At 44.0% G+C, this 19222-nt stretch overlaps 2 protein-coding genes across 7 annotated transcripts in view; one reads left to right on the forward strand and one right to left on the reverse strand.

Moving 5' to 3' along the window:
* Positions 1 to 2197, forward strand: part of ARMC2 (armadillo repeat containing 2) — a 69316-nt gene extending 67119 nt beyond the window's left edge. For all 3 annotated transcript variants that reach the window (XM_072855622.1, XM_072855625.1, XM_072855623.1), the window contains one exon: positions 1688 to 2197. In XM_072855622.1, the coding sequence (XP_072711723.1) occupies positions 1688 to 1845 (158 nt within the window). In that variant the 3' untranslated portion in view covers positions 1846 to 2197. The remainder of the gene's footprint in view (positions 1 to 1687) is intronic.
* A 6907-nt stretch (positions 2198 to 9104) lies between these two features.
* Positions 9105 to 19222, reverse strand: part of SESN1 (sestrin 1) — an 86662-nt gene continuing 76544 nt past the window's right edge. For 3 of the 4 annotated variants that reach the window (XM_072855628.1, XM_072855626.1, XM_072855629.1), the window contains 9 exons: positions 19040 to 19105; positions 17922 to 18122; positions 16778 to 16960; positions 15176 to 15418; positions 13745 to 13892; positions 12781 to 12893; positions 12347 to 12537; positions 11949 to 12093; positions 9106 to 10244 (listed from right to left, as the gene is read on the reverse strand). In XM_072855628.1, the coding sequence (XP_072711729.1) occupies positions 10158 to 10244; positions 11949 to 12093; positions 12347 to 12537; positions 12781 to 12893; positions 13745 to 13892; positions 15176 to 15418; positions 16778 to 16960; positions 17922 to 18122; positions 19040 to 19105 (1377 nt within the window). In that variant the 3' untranslated portion in view covers positions 9106 to 10157. Of the gene's footprint in view, positions 10245 to 11948; positions 12094 to 12346; positions 12538 to 12780; positions 12894 to 13744; positions 13893 to 15175; positions 15419 to 16777; positions 16961 to 17921; positions 18123 to 19039; positions 19106 to 19222 lie in introns of all 4 variants that reach the window. The other variant, XM_072855627.1, reaches the window with a different exon arrangement.

A 19222-nucleotide genomic window follows, 5' to 3' on the forward strand; every position in this document is an offset into this window, starting at 1 on the left:
AGAGATGTTCAGTACTCAACAGTACATGGACCAGAGCAACCTGATCTACGGTGGCTCTGCTCCAGAGGTCCTGCCCAACCCAAATTATCCTATGATACCATCAAATATAGATCTGATGTCTGAGGCTGGATTTTATCTCTGATTGATTACAGGGTTTCTTCCGGCAGAGATGTGACATGTATTCCTTCTTGAAAGAATGGGTTTTTTCTCTTCATTTTATTACAGAAAGCCTCTAAATAATCTTCTGTTTATGTGGAACCCCTTTCAGAATCTACCTCGCAATCAGCATCTCTTTAATTTTGGTAATTCAGAAACACTGTAGTGACATAGAAGTCAAGTATTGTTGGCAGTTACCGGTAACTTTCTATGAAATGGAGCCCATCTCCAGGCAAGAGTAATGTCGTCTCTTCCTTTATAGCTGTTGCAGCTCAGGCCATATGCTCTGCATAGGCACCCTGGCATTCTTTTAAATGGGAATAGTTGCTGTTTGAGCGTCTCTTTTCTACACAAAGTTTGACTCAAAATGTAGGTAACTGAAGTTTCTCTTCAGCTCCAAGTTGTCTTTTACCTGCTGTGAATGTGCAGTAAGCTCCCTTACAGAGCTATTTATTTGACAGATCTGAATCCGCTGTTCTTTCATAGTCTAGGACAAAGATAAGTCACACTGCCCATTGGGTGCAGGATTGTATCTTCATTTTAGGTCCGTTTGACCTATTGTGACTATTACTCCATTTTAATAAGTCTTTTTTTTTTTTTGGTGGTGTAGATTGCTTTATATTTCTAATATACCTGTACATTGCCATTGGTAAACACATTGGAGAGCATGAGAAGTTAATTTTTAAAAAAGCAGTAAAGCCTGGCATTTATATACTGGATACTGTCTTTTGAGAAGCTTGTGTGAAATTTTTGCATGTGTAATTACTTTTTACAAGTACTTTTTACAGCCTAAAGGCTGTCAAATACCATTCTGTTAAGCTGTATGAAAACATTTGTTCAGCATTATCAGCTGTGTTTGTAGATTCCCGATTCAGGAGCATGCTTCTGGTTGCAGAATGATTTCTTTTTTCTGTCAGGGTTTGTTTCTTTGCTACATCCAATGCCAGGCAAAATGGAGGGGGAATAACGAGTGATGACTTCCTTTCATTCCTAACATTACTTGTCTCTATTAAGAGTGCCCTATTATTTATGAAGTTTGTGAGGAAGGGAGGGCATCAGTAATACAGTAACCAGCATGGTTCATGTTCTTTAAGTATGATAGTAAATATAGTTTGAAAAAGTCTTCATGAACCAGATCAGCAAAGCAATTTGTGACAGGAAAAATATAGTTGTAGTTGGATGAATATGATTACTTACATTAGCAAACCTGCTGTGAGTAATGTTAGAACCTGAGTAGTTTCCAGGCTGACAGTCACAGTAAATGCTTGATCTCGGAGACACAGTTTAGCTACACCTGTGAGGTGTACAAATAATAGAGCCTGCCATACCCTTCTTACTGTTTTACTGACCGTAACAGTCTTTATTTTCAATTAAAACTAAGTCCCTCAGACAGTGATGCTTAGTTAAACACGGAGTTGTTTTTAAGCCATCAACGTACACAACTGATAAGTTGTATGTGCTGTGGTCAAAAAAATACATGGTTGGATATAGTTTTATTCAGAACTGATGATGATATTTTCCTTGATTACAGATGAAGAACTAGCGTTGGATTACAGCCTCGACAGAGATTTAAGGGACTACAACAAACTATATTGGGAAGGAGAGTTCAAACCTGTGGCAGAAAAACTTCTTGACAGAATTCAAAGCCATCACTCCTTTCTTCCAACTATGACTATTACTCCATTTTAATCAGTCTTTTTTTTTTTTTTTGTGGTGTAGATTGTACAGCTTTATATTTCTAATGTACCTGTACATTGCCATTGGTAAGCACATTGGAGAGCATGGGAAGTTAATTTTTAAAAAGTCAGTAAAGCCTGGCATTTATATACTGGATACTGTCTTTTAAGAAGCTTGTGTGAAATTTTTGCATGTGTAATTACTTTTTACGATATATTTGAGCTGATCAAGCAGCTGTTCAGTGTGATTTGTCTATTAATTGCATAGTTTCTTGGCTGGGAAAATGAAACAAAATTATTTGCTGAACTTTTAATTTTTAAAAGGTAAATTACCACTGAGTACCTGGACCTCTGCGGTACCAAAAATGCTGTGCAGTATAAAAGAATGTTACATGACAGGAGCCACATCTTACCTACAGACTTTGACACGCTTTTACTTGATATGAAATTCTGCGACAGAGTAACCCAGATGCTATTGGGGCGTTCTGCTGTGTCATACCATAAGCTTCACTCTTCAGATTGAAAGCTGTCAATGCTCAGGGGAAAGTTGCTCCCCTTCCCTTTGGAGATCCCCCTTTCTTTACCTGATCCTGTGTGGCTGGGGTATCCCAGCTCCTGCCTTGGTGCTTGTGGGAACGCTTCTGGTGCGTTCTTCTTCTTTCAGTTGTTCCCACACTCCCAGGAGCCGCCTGTGTGCCTGTACTTCTCAGACTGTCTTGGCCAGCTGTCTCCCCTGGGCTCGTGTCTCCATCCATGGGGCTCTGCATCCTTCACGTTCCTTCTGACTGCTGCTGGCTTGTTTATTGCTCAGTTTTCATCCTTTCAGTGTGTTGAAGTCCTTGCTTGTAGCCCATGGCTTAGCTCAGCAGGTGCATCACTGGCCTCAAGCATTAACAGTTCAGTTACCTACTGAAGGCTTTACAGACCTGACCTATTTGTCTCTTCTCTGACCTCAGATTACTAAGAACAGACCGCTGTGCAGGGGCTGCCGGGCTCCCGGCTCTGATCCTGAGGGTCAGTAGCCTCGCACTGTGCTGTGTGCGCCAGGAAAGCAAGTCTCCAGCCTGGCAATCCCTGCAGAGAGGCTGGAGGAATTTGTTTTTCTGAGGCAGCAATTCAGAACTCCCTCAGTGGCACCGCTGTACCTTTGGCAGTGCCCAGACCTCTGCTTCCAGGTGAGGAGATGAGGCGAGGAGGCTGGGAAGTAGAGCAGTGGTAGAAGGGCAGGGAAATTTTTTTTTTCCTAATGTAGGTCGCTGCTTCTGTATTCTCAGGGACTTTACTGTTGATAGGGCAGGGGTGGGGAGATTTCATGGTCCAGGTTTTGGGAGTGGTGAGGAGGAAACTTCAATGAAGGTAATGAAATTCGCAATGTTCCTTTTGTCCCAGCAGCTCAGGTATTTCTTGTGACCAGCAAGGCTCAGCCCTGCAGCGAATCGCTTTGGGAGCGCACGTGGCAGCCTCCAGCGCTGCAATCTGCAGGAGAGAAAACTGCTCAGCAGTTCAATAGAGTTTGGCTCCAGTGGCAGCTCTGCTGAGCTCAAAAAGATCTCAATTATCATTCCTTCTTTTGCCATTTTAATTTTAGCTGAAGTTGAGGGAGAAGATAAATGGCTTCAATGCCCCATTTGTTTCTTGGAAAAAAGAATGGATTTGCTTTTTGGGGCTATTAAAGAAAAGACGATGGGTAAGTACTCCCCTGTGGGGAGGGAGCTGGAGGCGTTTGTTCTTGGCATTTGCACCAAGGCCAAAGGCAGGCGCAAACGTCAGGCTGTGTAACGCAGGGTGGGGATGCAGTGGAAAAGGCCTCGTGGCCAAGTCCTGTCAGCAGGTCTACTCAGAATTAACAAGCGCCGAGTGTCTGTCAGAAGGCAGCCTGCAACTGATGTTTTGCTCAAGTCAAGGTGGATATGTAGGCAATTAAGAGTTGTTCAAAGAAAAAGCTAGTTATGTCAGTCGTTACCGATCAAACTCAACAAGGGCCTGGAGCGCTGTGTAGCGTGTCCTGTAGCACAGGGCAAATTTGGGTATCCTGCAGTGGAGCGCAAAGCTGGGGCAGCCGCTGTGTGTGAGCGCTGGCCTCGTGTTCAGTTTGGCCTGCGACTGCTTCAGGAGAGGCGTGTTCAGAGGTGCTGGGCAGAGCAGAGAGGGCAGCAGAGGCCTCAGAGCACCTAACAGCACAACCCAGCAGTGGCTCCCGTGGAGCTGCACGGGCCCATGTCTTTGAACAAAACTTGTGGGTAACAAGAATGAGCCCCAAAATGCTGAATTTCTGATGTATTCTTACGGCTTCTGCTACCATTTGGGTGTCTTTGCAACAAACCTCAATGCAGAAGCTCTCTTCTGACTTTGGGAGCCCATTCCTGTTCAGCGACCAAGTACTTGGCCTCTGTCATGCTGCTCTTTTTTATCTGGGGTGGGGTGCGTGCGCACAGACATGCACAGTTTTGAACTGAACCTACAGGGCCGATGGAAAGGCAAGGGCTGCTTGGGAGGGCTGTTCATTGCTGCTTGTGGGGCAGATGGCTCTGCAACACATCTCTTAGCACAGACTCAAAAGAAAATCCTTTGTGGTTTTTTTTTTTAACTAGCGTCCCACCTGGGCCCACGCAGCAGCCAGCCATTCAGTTCCCTTCACTCGTGCTGGCGCACACCGTCTCCTTCCATGCGTCGACCTGGCCTTTTGGACGGGATCCCCCGCCCACGTGGTCTTTTGGGGCGAGTCACCAATACTGCTAGAGCCCGCAAGAACTGAGGTGCACGAGACGCTGCTGCTGCGCAAGGATGAGCTGCTGCACTTCGCAGCCACAGGCTGAGGCTCTGCAGGAGCTACTCGGGTGCCGTCAGGGCTTACAGCCTGCAGCAAAGGAGGGCAGCTCACACCTGCCAGTGAGGGAGGCAGTGCTGTGGCTTGTTCCTCCTGCCCTGGCGTCATGCACAGCTGCTGCTCTGTGCAGCCATCACCACTTTCCACTTTCATGGAGCATCTGGCGACTTAACCATTTTCTTGCTTTTAAAGACTAACCCCACCACCATCTTTGGTTGCCACTGTACGTAACAGCCTTGCTTGTCCTCTTCTACTTAAGACCACAACCACCTCAGCATTTGGAATGGAAAATCCCCAAACATTTTCAGGCCCTTTCTCCAAAGTAAGTAGCTTTGTGTGTAGGCAGGATTATCTGCATGTTGTGGTTAGTGCTCCGTTTGAAAATGTGACTATATGAAGCCACTAACACACGCACACTGCAGTGTTTACTGCTTGAAAAGGGAGAGAGTGCCTGCAAGTACCTGCATGTGTCTGGTAGAGCATAGGATGGAAACGGCCAGTTCAGGCTTCTTGGAAAATTTCATGTCTACCTTTGACCGCCCCAGAAAAGCAGCAGGAGAATGAGGCGCGCTGCAGAAACTCCATTTCCAGACTGGGAAGACACTTTTTCTGTGTCCTTAGCCACAGCTTAGCTTTATGCTATGCCCTCAGACAGGGAAGTTTTGCTCTGTTTTTGGAACATTAAAAATCCTGTATTTTTAGTTAAGAGGAAACAGCAGATGCTTCCTGTTAGTCACAATTTTTGACAGTTTATTAATCTTTCTCCCCTAGATCTTGTTAGATGTTTTACCTTCTTGGACTATAAGCTTAAAACTGTTCTCAGAAAGTTCTGTAGTAAGAGAAACCTGTCTGAGCTAGCTGAGAACCAGGCCAGGGGACAGAAATCTTTATTTAATTCTACCTGTGGGCTTGGGAAAATAAATTTCTTTCCTACCTTACAAATAAGGCTCCTACCTTCCTGTAAGCAGGTAGGAGTTTCTACACCTGAGTGTACTATAACCCCTGTTACAGCCAGCTGTAGGAGGGTGTCCAAAAGAGTTTGTCACTCCCTTGTAGCAAATCCCCTGCCCGGTGCCCCTTGCCATACATTCCTCAGTCTGACGGCACAGACCTGACCATCCTTGGCACTAGCCTATGAAAATTAGCAGCCTAATCTGGAACTAAATTCACTACTGAAGAATTTTAAAATCAGTTTAACTCTCAAAATAACATTTAGACGTAGTTATTGAAAATAAGTGATTATATAAACATACAGTTGGAATCTCCAATCGTATCACACCCATTACCCAATGCCGTGAATGAGTGGAACGCACCTCACTCAAAAGAGAGAAGCAGCAATGTTTTATTGAGGTAAGATAATAATTTTGACAGAGTTCAATGAATTCAATGGAATTTAACAAAGTTTAACAGGGGTTTGCCCAGGTTCAGTAAGTTTGATGGCAAGGTTCACCTTGTTAATTACTGCATGGGAGAAACATACAAAGGAAAATTGAGTTACACTCGAGTTAGAATGATTCACAGAGAGACCAGGAACACAAAAGGGTCCGGAGGACCCTCCCATTGAGTCATGACATTCAGAGTGGACCCCTTGCTTTCTAAACTCCTCCTCAGAGAGGAATGTAGGTGCAGCTAGGTCCAAACCTAGTCTCAGACTTGGTCAAGAGTTTATGTCTAAGGGATTATATATGCAAAATTTTTGTAATGTTTCATTAGCATCAATTCAGCATGCAATCAAAGTTACCAAGACAAAAGAGGAGAGTCTATGACCTCTGGAAGAAGGGGCAGGCAACTCAGGAGGACTACAAAGGTGTAGCAAGGCTGTGCAGGGAGAAAATTAGAAGGGCCAAAGCTGAGCTAGAGCTCAATCTGGCTGCTGCTGTAAAAGACAACAAAAAATACTTCTTCAAATACATTAGCAGCAAAAGGAGAGCTAAGGAGAATCTCCAGCCCCTAGCAGACGGGGGAGGGAACACAGTGACCAAGGATGAGGAAAAGGCTGAGGTACTTAATGCCTTCTTTGCCTCAGTCTTTAATAGCAGGGCCAAGTGTTCTCTGGGTACCCAGCGCCCCGAGTCAGAAGATAGGGACGGGGACCAGAATGGAGCCCCCATAATCCAGGGGGAAATGGTTGGTGACCTGCTGCACCACTTAGACACAAGTCTCTGGGGCCTGATGAGATCCACCCGAGAGTACTGAAGGAACTGGCAGATGTGCTCACCAGGCCCCTTTCCATCATTTACCAGCAGTCCTGGCTAACTGGGGAGGTCCCTGCTGACTGGAGATTAGCAAATGTGACACCCATCTTCAAGAAGGGCCAGAAGGAGGACCTGGGGAACTACAAGCCCGTCAGCCTGACCTCGGTACTGGGGAAGCTGATGGGGCAGATCATCCTGAGTGCCATCACATGGCATGTAGAGGATAACCAGGGGATCAGGCCCAGCCAGCATGGGTTCAGGAAAGGCAGGTCCTGCTGGACCAACCTGATCTCCTTCTATGACAAGGTGACCCGCTTAGTGCATGAGGGAAAGGCTGTGGCTGTTGTCTACCTAGACTTCAGTAAAGCCTTTGACACCATTTCCCACAGCATTCTCCTGGAGAAACTGGCTGCTCATGGCTTGGACAGGCGTACGCTTCGCTGGGTAAAGAACTGGCTGGATGGCCGGGCCCAAAGAGTGGTGGTGAATGGAGTTTACTCCAGTTGGTGGCCGGTCACAAGTGGTGTCCCCCAGGGCTCTGTGTTGGGGCCAGTTCTGTTTAATATCCTTATCAATGATCTGGATGAAGGGATAGAGTGCACCCTCAGTAAGTTTGCAGATGACACCAAGTTGTGCGGGAGTGTTGATCTCCTTGAGGGTAGGAAGGCTCTGCAGAGGGACCTGGACAGGCTGGATCGATGGGCCGAGGCCAATTGTATGAGGTTCAACAAGGCCAAGTGCAAGGTCCTGCACTTGGGCCACAGCAACCCCATGCAACGCTACAGGCTTGGGGAAGAGTGGCTGGAAAGCTGCCTGGCAGAAAAGGACTTGGGCATGTTGGTTGACAGCTGCCTGAATATGAGCCAGCGGTGTGCCCAGGTGGCCAAGAAGGCCAATGGCATCCTGGCTTGTATCAGGAATAGTGTGGCCAGCAGGACTAGGGAAGTGATTGTCCCCCTGTACTCAGCACTGGTGAGGCTGCACCTCAAATACTGTGTTCAGTTTTGGGCCCCTCACTACAAGAGAGACAGTGAGGTGCTGGAGCGTGTCCAGAGAAGGGCAACGAAGCTGGTGAAGGGTCTAGAGCACAAGTCTTCTGAGGAGCGGCTGAGGGAACTGGGGTTGTTTAGCCTGGAGAAAAGGAGGCTGAGGGGAGACCTTATTGCTCTCTACAACTACCTGACAGGAGGTTGTAGAGAGGTGGGGGTCGGTCTCTTCTCCCAGGTAACAAGTGATAGGATGAGAGGAAATGGCCTCAAGTTGCACCAGGGGAGGTTTAGACTGGATATTAGGAAATTTTACTTCACTGAAAGGGTTGTCCAGCCTTGGAACAGGCTGCCCAGGGAAGTGGTTGAGTCGCCATCCCTGGAGGTATTTAAAAGACATTTGGATGAGGTGCTTAGGGACATGGTGTAGTGGTGGTCTTGGTAGTGTTAGGTTTACGGTTGGACTTGATGATCTTAAATGTCTTTTCCAACCTATACGATTCTGTGATTCTGTGAAAATCAAAGTTACCATACTACAAGGTTATGTGCAATATCGGTCACTTACCAAGGATCTGCCATTGGCAGAAGGTCTCTCTGCCTCAAGGAGCATCTCAGCTCAAGGGGAGATCACTGCCACACTGCCTGGCAGGGAGAGCTCAAAAGGCAGCTCACTCAGGCTGTCATATCTATGGGGTAAAGTGGTTGGCTCGTAGTCAAATCACATGCGATGGAAAGGTAGGCATGAGGCTCCTTGTACCCACAACTTTGATAAATGAGTCTTGGAAAAGCCACCCGCTATTCATGTGTCAATCGCATGATTGGTGTTCCAAGCTCATATGCATTGATGCTCACTGTGTCACCCTGCTCCTTTCTAGGTTTTCAGAGAAGAGATTGAAACTAGAGAAGTTCTCGGCCCAGCCATGGCTCAGGCCTTTGCCTCCTTTGGAGCCTGCACCATAAGGGGTCGAGTGCATCCATCACACCTGTGAGGAAAGAGGAAACCCTACACGACAGAGTATACCTGAAGAGAGGATGGAGGACTATGTGAAGGATGAAAACATCAGGAGTATATGAGAGGTGTTCCTACTACAGTTTTAGTGAAGATCTAAGTATTTTTTAAACTTCGTTTTCTCCCATCATTTTAGACTCAGTTGAAAAAATCATGGTTTGTCATTTTAAGTATGTTTGCTCAGTTACTGTTTCAAACGTTTTAAAATGATCTTTGAAACAGTAAGAAGAACAGAAGTGTAAAGTTAAACCACACAAAAACGCCAAGAGAAAAAGTTGTTGCCTTTATTTAAAAAATACCAATAATACTGACAAATTTAAAAAGCAATTCACACTCATACAAAAGTATTCATGTGCTCTCCAAACCCACTGTATATTAAATGTCAGCATTTTAATCATGTTTTGATTTACTAAAAATAGATGGTTTTTAGCCTAGTTATTTAAGCAACTGCGAAAATCAGTAAGACCAGCGTTGGGCATGTAATACAGTAGGACTGTTTGGCAGTCTAGAACAACATTCCCACACCTTGTCCTAGCTCCTGAACAGGTATCGGTTCATCCTTGAAAAACAGGACAAGAAGCTACTTGACACTTCACGCAGTTAGATCTCTAAAAAGCTCTGAGGACTCGAGTCCTCTTCTTTCCATAGGAAGACCATTGCACTTTGGAGCTCACCAAATAATGCTGAACAAATGTCCTGTAGCATTTTAAGGCTAAACTATTTGAGAAAATTGACTGCTATCTTTCAAATTATCAGTGTGGACAGAAGAGATTTAGTTCTGATTAAAAAAGAAATCTAAATAACAAGGCTTTGTTGAAACCACACACAATAAAGGCTCAGACAATAGCAGTGCTCACTTTCACTTTTAGCTTAACTGGAACAGCCTGTGTCTGTTCACTCCACCAGCACAAATAGCAGCATCAAGATTTTCTAAAATTATTCTCATAGGGAAAGCAAATGTCATCAAGTCCCACTTCTTTTTACGCTCCAACTCCCATAGTATTTGCCTTAACACAAGATCTATATATCTATCATTTGCTATATTGCCACAAGTTCATAGAGTGTCCCGTGCTGTCTAAAGCCAAAATACCATGAGCAGGCAGCACTTCCGCACAACCCTGTCAACTGCCAAGCATTCACTGCCGAGTGGCAGCAGTGATATTCCAAACATGGAAATAGCTGAAACTAAAGGAGTTATGGCACAATGGGCATCTTAACTTATAGCTACCGTTGGTCCTGAGGCTTCGTATCTTCCTCTGCCACGCTGCAGCTGCAGAACATTCCAACGTCGACAGGCAGCCGGAGACATCAGGTCATATAGCGAGTAATAGCTCTCAGAGCATAAAGTAGTTCGGCTTGCATCCGAGCTTCTACCAGAAGCAAATTTACATGGACCTTCGGGAAAGAAAAGAAGTTATGCTTTAACAGCGTGCTTACAATAACGTACTCCAGTGAAAGGAAGTCTGTGGGGCTGTGGTTTTTGTATTAGTGTTTGCAATAGCAGCGGGGGGGCACTTTGCATTTCAGCTACCCAGGTAATGAGTTCTATCTGTAAAGCCTGCTGAGGGAGGAGAGATCGCACAAGCGCTGTAGGTAGCGTTGCAGCACAGTGCCGCAGTGGGTCACAGGTACACCTAAGCACGGCCAGGTTCACAGGAAGAGGTAGTCATCCTCTAGTAGACCAACTGGTTTAGCTGGGAAAAACAGACAAGCTTTCAAGCACACAAGCCCTTCTTCAGCAGCAGACTATGCGCAGCTTGAAAACAGTTGTTCAAATTTAGTTCGATTAAGTTAATCAATTAAAGGCAAAAGGGTGGTTGGTACCTGCAGAGCAGAGGGGTTTGTTAGCAAAGGAAGAGGTGAGAAGGTCGTTTGCCCCTGTGGGACAGACAGAGAAACACACAGGTAAATTATCACCTGAACAACACGGAGTGGTTAGCTGAGGTGAAAGAAAAACTGTAACATGCCATAAAACGATTATCTTTATTAAGACAGAGGTGTTCAGCAGCTACCAGAGGTAAGAATTTTTGTTCCCCAGCTCATCTCCTCAATGTCTTTACTGTATTTCTTTGAGGATGAGATCAGAAACCATGTGGGGGAGCGGGGTGAAAAGCATTCTCTCACTGCCAGCAGGTTGGCTGTGAGTTTGTTCCGGCATGGAACAGCTGTGTGTGGTTTCATTCACATGATTTCCATGAGGATGGACGGTGATTGCATTCAGTGACATGTACGATCCTTGGATTTTGATGGCTATGGAAATGCAAAGTTTTGGGCTTTAAAGAAGGATTTGTGTGCTCGAAACGCTCGTCTCTATCAGTTAGTCTAACCAAAACAAACACGTTTTATTTTACTTGAACAACCTTGAATCATTGTAGCTACAATACCCCTATTCTAACTGGGTATCTCTAAACTAGTTTCACAAGGAGTTCAGCAAGAAACAGCGCCTCTGATGATACTGAACACTGATTAAGGTACATTTATGTTTCAGCACTATATCAGCATTCATTTTAAGTGAGCCTCGAAATATTTTTCCAAAGAAAAACTGGAGGACATGAACTTGATGGAGCTGACATCCAAGAGTTAACAGCAAGAAATATTACCGGGAGGAGCAATTCAGACTATAACCCAGCAGCACGACTTTAGGCTTTAACATGAAGTAACTGCTTTGGGGCCATTCGCACTAAAAAATGACTGTAGGAGTGCAAAGACCTTGGACCAGCAAGCAAGCCTCTCTGGGTCTGAGGCCAAGGGACGGATCTCGCATCACCTCCCAGCTTCTCTGGGACACAGGCAGTACCAACTGACAGCAGAGGAGAAAGCTGCAGTCGAGGTGAAGCAGTACCATTTACATGGTACACCTAACCTCCCCATACAGTTCAGAGCCTGCACAGTCCCTTCAGCTGTTAGCTAGCAAACATGCAGTAGGAAAAGAGAAATTATTTCAGCCTGGGAAGTACTACACCTCCTAATGAATTTACTGAATGCGAGCAGAATCCCGGTAACATCAGCTAAAGCTTAAATGCTAGCTGGGTAGCTGCGGCTGTTAGTGTGGCAAACGGATCTACTTCCCGTGTCCCTCGGAACGTTTGCAAGCTGTACCTTCTCAGAGTGTTCAAACTGCCTCCAGAAGCTATCATACATTCTTTTTGTGGTCTTTTCAGGAGTGCAAACCACAGTCTTGATATAAACTTTAAAGCTGCGGTCCAACAACTGATTAATTTCACCATAGTCATAATCATCGTATCTGTTCGGAATTGAAAGAAAAACACTTTCATTTTCAAGAACCAGTTACTTCCCTTGCATTGTTTGTAAGTTCCTATGGCAAAATAAATTATTGGGTAATTTGTACCACTACTGGCCCTTCCCCATAAATAAAAATATGTTTAAAAATACACGCATGTCTGCTTAATAAATAGCTTTGCTTCAATCTGAGAAAGAAACAAAAAAGCCAACGCTAGCGAGCCTGAGGTATACAGAACAAAAATAGTAAAACTGACCTTATTCCAAACATACAATGAATATAGTTCCAAATAGCTCGTCTTAGCATTGAGGTATCCACATCTTTGTGCATGGCCATCGTGTTGTAAGTCAGATTATAAGCAATATGAAACTTCTCATCAAGTAGTTGTCCCACATCTGGGTAAAGACGATTAACCAAGGAATAGCCATGGTCTTCCCAGGAATAATCCTTAGAATAAGTAAAAATGCAGAATGGAGCATGTCAGAAATGAACTTGTGAAGACCTAGTGCTTTAATGTAATTTATCTCAGGGCAGATAATCCAGTGGGGGGAAGGGTTGTTCATTTGCCTGCTTTAAGCCGCCTTGTCCATGGGACAGTAAGTTACAGCACAGCAATTTCCAGGTTTGGTATTTGGCACAACAAACAGATTGCGCACTAAGCCTCCCGATAGCAGCCCCCATCCTTGTTACCTGAACACGAAAGGTGGGCACGTGCATTCCGTGTCTGGAGAAGTCTTTGTAACCATAGCTGGTATCCTCAAAGTGACGAGACACATCTCTTGTTGGTGCTGATTCTTCATCCTCTGTTCATTTCAAACAGAATTTCACATGATTTCAGTAAGAACAAACTGGAAGTGTGCTAGTGGAACTCTTACAGAAAAATGGGAGTCTCTGTGCTCTTTAAACAAACACACAGTTTCACTAGACTACCCATATTAAAATTCTTTGGTACAGCTCAGTGTGACTGCAACTATGGTTTTTAGAGGCAACTCCATGAAAACCACTCAGATTCTTTCTTATAGACAAACATCTTTTTCTCCCTTCTCTTATGTACCGGTCTTCACTCGATCTCCTAAGTCCAGGGGATACTTTGCTCCTAACTCAAGGGGTCTATAAAAATGTCAAGGAAAATCCGCTTTGGAACGGAGAGCTTATTAAAAAAAGAGACCTCTAAGACTTCCATTCCAAGTTTATTTTATAGGAAACTCTGTTGAAGAGCTCACAACAACCCTAAGCTTGTAACAGATTAAGTATTATCTCACAGTCATCTGAAAAGTAATGTTTCATACACTTAAATAGCTAAGTGTGTTAAGGACTTCTTTTTACAACATCTTGTGAGATGCTTAAATCTCTTGCGAAACTTTTAAATCTCTCAAGAGAGAGAGATTCCATTTCTGTTGGAAATTTCTATTAAACATAATATGGGTCAGTGAGTGTTACGGTGTGTTTGAGAGAAGCCACAAATCTTGGCACTACTTTGCTTTTAAGTGTTCCTGGAAGAAAACAAGGCACCCCTAATCTTGATCCTTTCAAATAAATGGTAAGGTTTTTGAGACATCTAATAACACTTTTTTTCCTTTTGTGGTAGTAAGTATTTCTTCAAGTGATTTGGAAAAGTCTACATAAATATATATGCACAGTACATCTGTTCTACCTGAAGAACACACGAACATGCTTTCTCTCTTCTCTCTTTCAAAACGTGTAGCCATCTCTTCTTGGCTGGCTTCCTCTTCATCTCTACACTCCTGTAGCTGCTTCATTTTCTCCATAAGAGCTTCAACTTCACAGACAGACTCTGTAGACTTGAAAAGGAGAGAAAAACATTTCATTTCCATGTAACAAGAACTGACAATGATGGCAGAAATCATCAAGCCAGAAAATTTCAACACAAGCTATGTCCTTCATTTACATCTTCAAATACTGTTTTTTTGAGGAAAACAGTTCTTGAAAGAAATCTGTACTGACCCAACAGTTCACATTTAGTCATCATCTTTTCTCAATTAGATCCCTGGTATTTTTAGGATATTTTAAGAATCACAGCTTTTTGGAACAAGTGGTTCTCACACTAAAATTGAAGTAATTTCTCTTACTTAATCTAAATGTTTAACAACTGAAAAACAAGGAGCTGCAACAGAAATTCCGATAGAGGAAGTAACCACAATTTACTACCCAACTGTATTTTTCCCCTTCTCTGCTCACAGAGAAGAAACATATTGAAGGAAAAAGGAAGAGCGAGTGTAAATGCAGATTTAATGAAGCCTCAAAGGAAAGCTAGTGCAAGATAATCTTATTTCACAAGAGCTGTTTTAACACCACAACACACTATTAATTCAATATCTGGTCTTGCAAAAATCCATCAGTGCAAAGCAAAATAGTTATCTTCAGTTTATACAGTTCTGCCCCTTTCCTCTCTGCCTTTTGCAGTTTGGTTCTTCAGAGAACCAGCAAGTTCCATGAAACAACATTTAAATGCCACCCACACCACTGCAGTAAAGTCTCACAGGCAAAGAACCTGCATTGAAAATACCCTGTTACCACTGTTCTTAAACCAACGCCTAGTTCACATCATGCTTTTCACTAAGTGGAAGCAAGTACAGATCAGTGAGCATAACTGCTGCAGGCAGGAAATACTGTTTTAGAGAGAGAGTAAGAAAATTGTGAATGATCTGTTGTGTGATCTACCACAAACACCTCAAGGCAACAAAGTCAAAGACTGGAATCAAAGGAAGAACGAACTTTCCACTGCAGCCATGAAAAAAAGCATTCCTGGCCACTGCTGCTCAGGACACGTATCACAAACTAGCTGAGGCCAGGAGTCATCTCAGTTTGCCTATATGAATGACAAGAGACCAAAAAAATAGACAACTGAGAGATTGTATCTTTGTCTGTCCCTTCAGTAACCTCCCCCAGCTTACCAGTATCATTTCAGGTTCTCCTAAACGTATCTTTTCAACTGGTTAGCCCTCATCTGGATCAGGCTAATCAATCCCACTCTCACTGAACGAAAAGAGACGGGCATCCTCCGTGTATTAAGTTTACAAAGAAACTACTACTATTGAAAGAGATTGTTCAGACAGACACTTACTGGAATACTTCCAGTTGGGCTGGCATGAATTTCATCCACCCCATGGTAACCATTTGTAATATCGCATATGCAATAGTTACTGACGGAAGGGGGCCTGAAGGTGTGACCACCTTCACAGTCGATCTCAGGGCTGATTCCACAACCAAACGTGAAGGAAGCAAGGGAGTGGTACTGTGTAAGGAGAACAACTGCGTGGATCAGCTCTGCCAGGGACCAGCTGTTCTCTTCAGTCTTCAAAAGTTGCTTTAAAGATAATGCAAGACAAAGGTATTAATTTTGAAGTCATTCAAATGATCCCACCTTAATGCAGTTTATCAACACATTTCTTTACCAGATAAAATTATTTTTCCAAAGTCTGTAATTGCTTCCTAACTCTGCTGCCATTAGTGTGCTCAGTGTCCTGTTACCAGGTTACCTGCCAGCCACAGACCCACATGGTTAAGCCACAAGGGAGATGACTTCTCTCCCCTCTCTGGCCCTCAGCTATTGAATCAGTTGGGGTTTCTACTTTTCACCATATGGTTTGTATTGAGGCGAGACCGGCTTGCATTGAAATTTCACACCTCTGATGAAGATGCAACCACAACAGTCACATGTTTCTTCAACTGGTCTTTACAGTCTCAGAAAACCCTGGCAACTCCTTGTGGATCAGCTGTGTAAAAACCTGGCATCAGGGCCAGGCTCCCTCCATCTTGTCCCTGTGGGTGGAATGCTCTACATTTGACAAGAAGCTTCAAACCCCAACTTCCCCTTCAGGCAGGAAAGTGTGGGAGGTTTGGGGCCTTCTGGCACAGCGCGTGCCCTCCCACACAGCCCAGCGTCCTGCCTCCCAGCAGGACCTGCCACCACCTCTCCACCTGGCAGACAGCGCCGAGAAAGTCCCAGCAACCACTTCCTCCTTCCCAAGGGTCCTTCCCAGCACCCACTTCCTCCTTCACAAGGGTAAAGAGGAGAGCAGAGGAGGAGGAGTTGCTCCAGTAACCACTGCCAGGCCCAAGGCTGGCATGCCCCCGCCCCGAGAGCTGCTGTTGCTGCACACACCCTCGAAGCTGGCTGATCCAGGTAGCCCTCAGAGGAGGGGGCAGAAGAAGCAGCTGCTTGGTGGCTGGTTGGTCCTGGCTGGCTTGTACCACCACCGCTCCCCTGGGCTGTTCTGCCAGCCCGCTCCCTCCAACCCAGCCTGAAAATTAAGCATTTGAACCAGCAGCAACTGAGACAGAAGTGTGGTGATTGCTGTTCTGCCTAACCTCTGGCAGCATCTCAGAAATGCTCAGGGGGGGCCTGGCTACTGAAAGCACACGACTTAAGGAAGTGCACATCTGAGCACATCGTCATCGCACCGACAGAATTCCGACATGACAACACTGAAATGTCAGTGTGTTGTAAATTAAATTTGTTGGTCATTTCAGACCAGTTATGATCGCGTTAGTTTTACAAGGGCACAAGTGATATTATATCATGCAGTACCACAGTGACATAACACTGAAATGAAAGTCAGTAACACAGAACATCTTGCACACTGTCTGGCTGTTAACCCTAAGAATCTGTGATTGCATTACTGAAAAATAAGGGTACATTCACATTAGTCCATGAAAAATTTACCTCGATATGTTCCTTGGTGATAAGCCAGGGTCGGTGAGCCAACATTTTGTTCAGTTCTCCTAAATTTTGCAGTTTTTGAGGTGCATTTTCCAGACCGTTCAACCATTTAGGGTCTCCACCGACATGAAGGAAGCCATTCACGTGGAGGTTAACAAGGTAAGAGCACTGATGTCGTGCTGCAGCCTAAAAGGATAACACAATTGTGATACAGAAAACAATTACAGTAAGTTAGTGCTTTATGTCAAATACCGTAAGTCATCATTTCCTCAAAATACTCAAGAATAAGACTCGCAGTGATCAAAGGCTGAAGAAAAAACCCCGAGATTAACACATAATCCTGTATTGATTATTGTTCTCACAACATAAATATTCCTCATTCATATACATTATAACTATGCTGGCCACAGGTGCAATGTGCCTATACCCAGGGAGGAGTACAGGCATAGATTTATTCTATGTCCTGAAGCAAGTAATCCATACCGCATAGCACTCTCCAGTGGGAAGAAGCAAGGCTGCCTCTAGGTGAAACTTTACCAGCAAAAACAAAAGCAGGTTTTAGAACGCATGGAGCAAGAGAGACTAAGGGCAGCTTTTCAGCAAAGAACAGACCCAGTATCATTTACTCAAACAGTAATACTTTCCCCATCAAATTAAGACACAGCCCAAACCTTTAATTCAACTTCAGCAAGCAAAGGTCATTGAACTGGCAGAGTAGAAATTATGAAATCAACCAATCAATCATTGCACTGGCATAAAACTTGCTTAGAGATTCAGAAATGGATGATGGGATGGACTATTGAGTTAGTGGGAGGTGTATTCGACAGGACACACACACAAACAAGTGTTCCTGAAAAACAGTTTGAGATATTAAGGAAACCAAAAATAAACAGTTATCTTATTGTTATAACAGATTTTTTTCCCCTCTTTCTCACCATCCTACCAAAACTATGAACAGGAAGTACTGGCCTTATGAAACAATTTGTAAACCAGACACAAACAAACCTACTCTGCTTTTCCCCTTAGCTCCTGATAAAATGCCTTTCCAACTAGAAACTGCAAAACACAGTAATAACTGCTATTAAACAAGACCAGAGATCGTTGCCAAAGTGGCTGTTTCTGCTTGCTGCTTTATGTTCCAGCATACCATTATCCCAATGTAGTGTCGGTAATGAAGCGGGAGTGGACCATCCATTTGCAGTAGATAGTGCTGAGTTTTTAGAAAGCTTTCAAGATACTGTGGGTGGAAAACCATCACCAAGGTAACATTGTCCAATCGGCCCAGCGTAGCAAAAGAATCTGCAAACAGCGTGTGCATCATGGCGTCTTCGCTTCCCACTTGAATTGTCTGATTGAACAGAAAGAGTAATTAGCAATATTGTCTAAGAAGTACCAATAAAACAGTAAATAAATGTATTACCACAGCACCCAGAGGCCCCAGTGAAAGGAATTATATTATAAATCTATTAATGGCATTACATCAGTACACATAAGGCAAGGCACATAAAATCCCTTTAATACCTCTCGTTTAGGAGATCACAAGTGGTTATATCAGCAAACGGAGATTTTTGGCTTTACACTTTCTCTTGTACAACACTGACTTCTCATTTTTAACTGTCTCACCTTCGCTTTCTTGAATGCCCCAAATTGATCTAACTTAGTTTATTATAACAACAAAAAGCTAATTGAATTATCATTTTTACTAAGGGAAAAAGAGGGAAAGAAGTAAAAAGCTAGCTAAGATGACAAGAGAGGGAAATAAAAGGAAATTGAAACTCAAGGCTCTAAAATTCCTAGAAAACCCCAGGCATATTACTAACTTTTCCTCTGCTCCAAATTCTCTTACCAGACGATCAGGAGAGAAGCACCAGAAATGCTCAGCCACAGCACTCTGAAGCTTCTCAGATTATTCAGAATGGTGGAGGCAGCTCAAGAAAAAGCAACCCCAGAGCAGGGGGGCAGGTGCCTTGTGGACCAGTAGGAAATTACATGCGGATGTTCACAAGGAAACAGACACTCTTACAGAAAACAGTGTTGGGTTTCTCTTACGCTAGATAGCAGTACTGGAGGGGTCATAACTATCCCAGGGCTCTCACTGCTTCTGTACACTAGAACTGTGGCCAAAGTCTCACCAGGACTGAATGTTATCACGACTGAAAATGTTTTGCAGCTCAGCAGCTGTCCTGAAACCAAATGTGGGTTACTACTAAAAGGGTGTTCCTTAAAAGCATAAAGTTCACTGTGTACTTGAAAACACTACCACACCTCCTTCTCGGGGATGAATCTGCTTGGTCCGTGTCCCAGTGGTCTAGGAATTCTTATTCCAAGTTCCTAGAAAAGAAAATTACACCATCTCAGCATTTAGTTATAAACAACTTTTTAGCTGTGGTTGCAAGAAACAAAAGAGTTCTCCATTCAGTGCTGAGCTTATTTGGGTACTCATGGTAC

Source organism: Ciconia boyciana, chromosome 3, assembly GCF_034638445.1.
Source record: "Ciconia boyciana chromosome 3, ASM3463844v1, whole genome shotgun sequence".
Lineage (NCBI taxonomy): Eukaryota > Metazoa > Chordata > Aves > Ciconiiformes > Ciconiidae > Ciconia > Ciconia boyciana.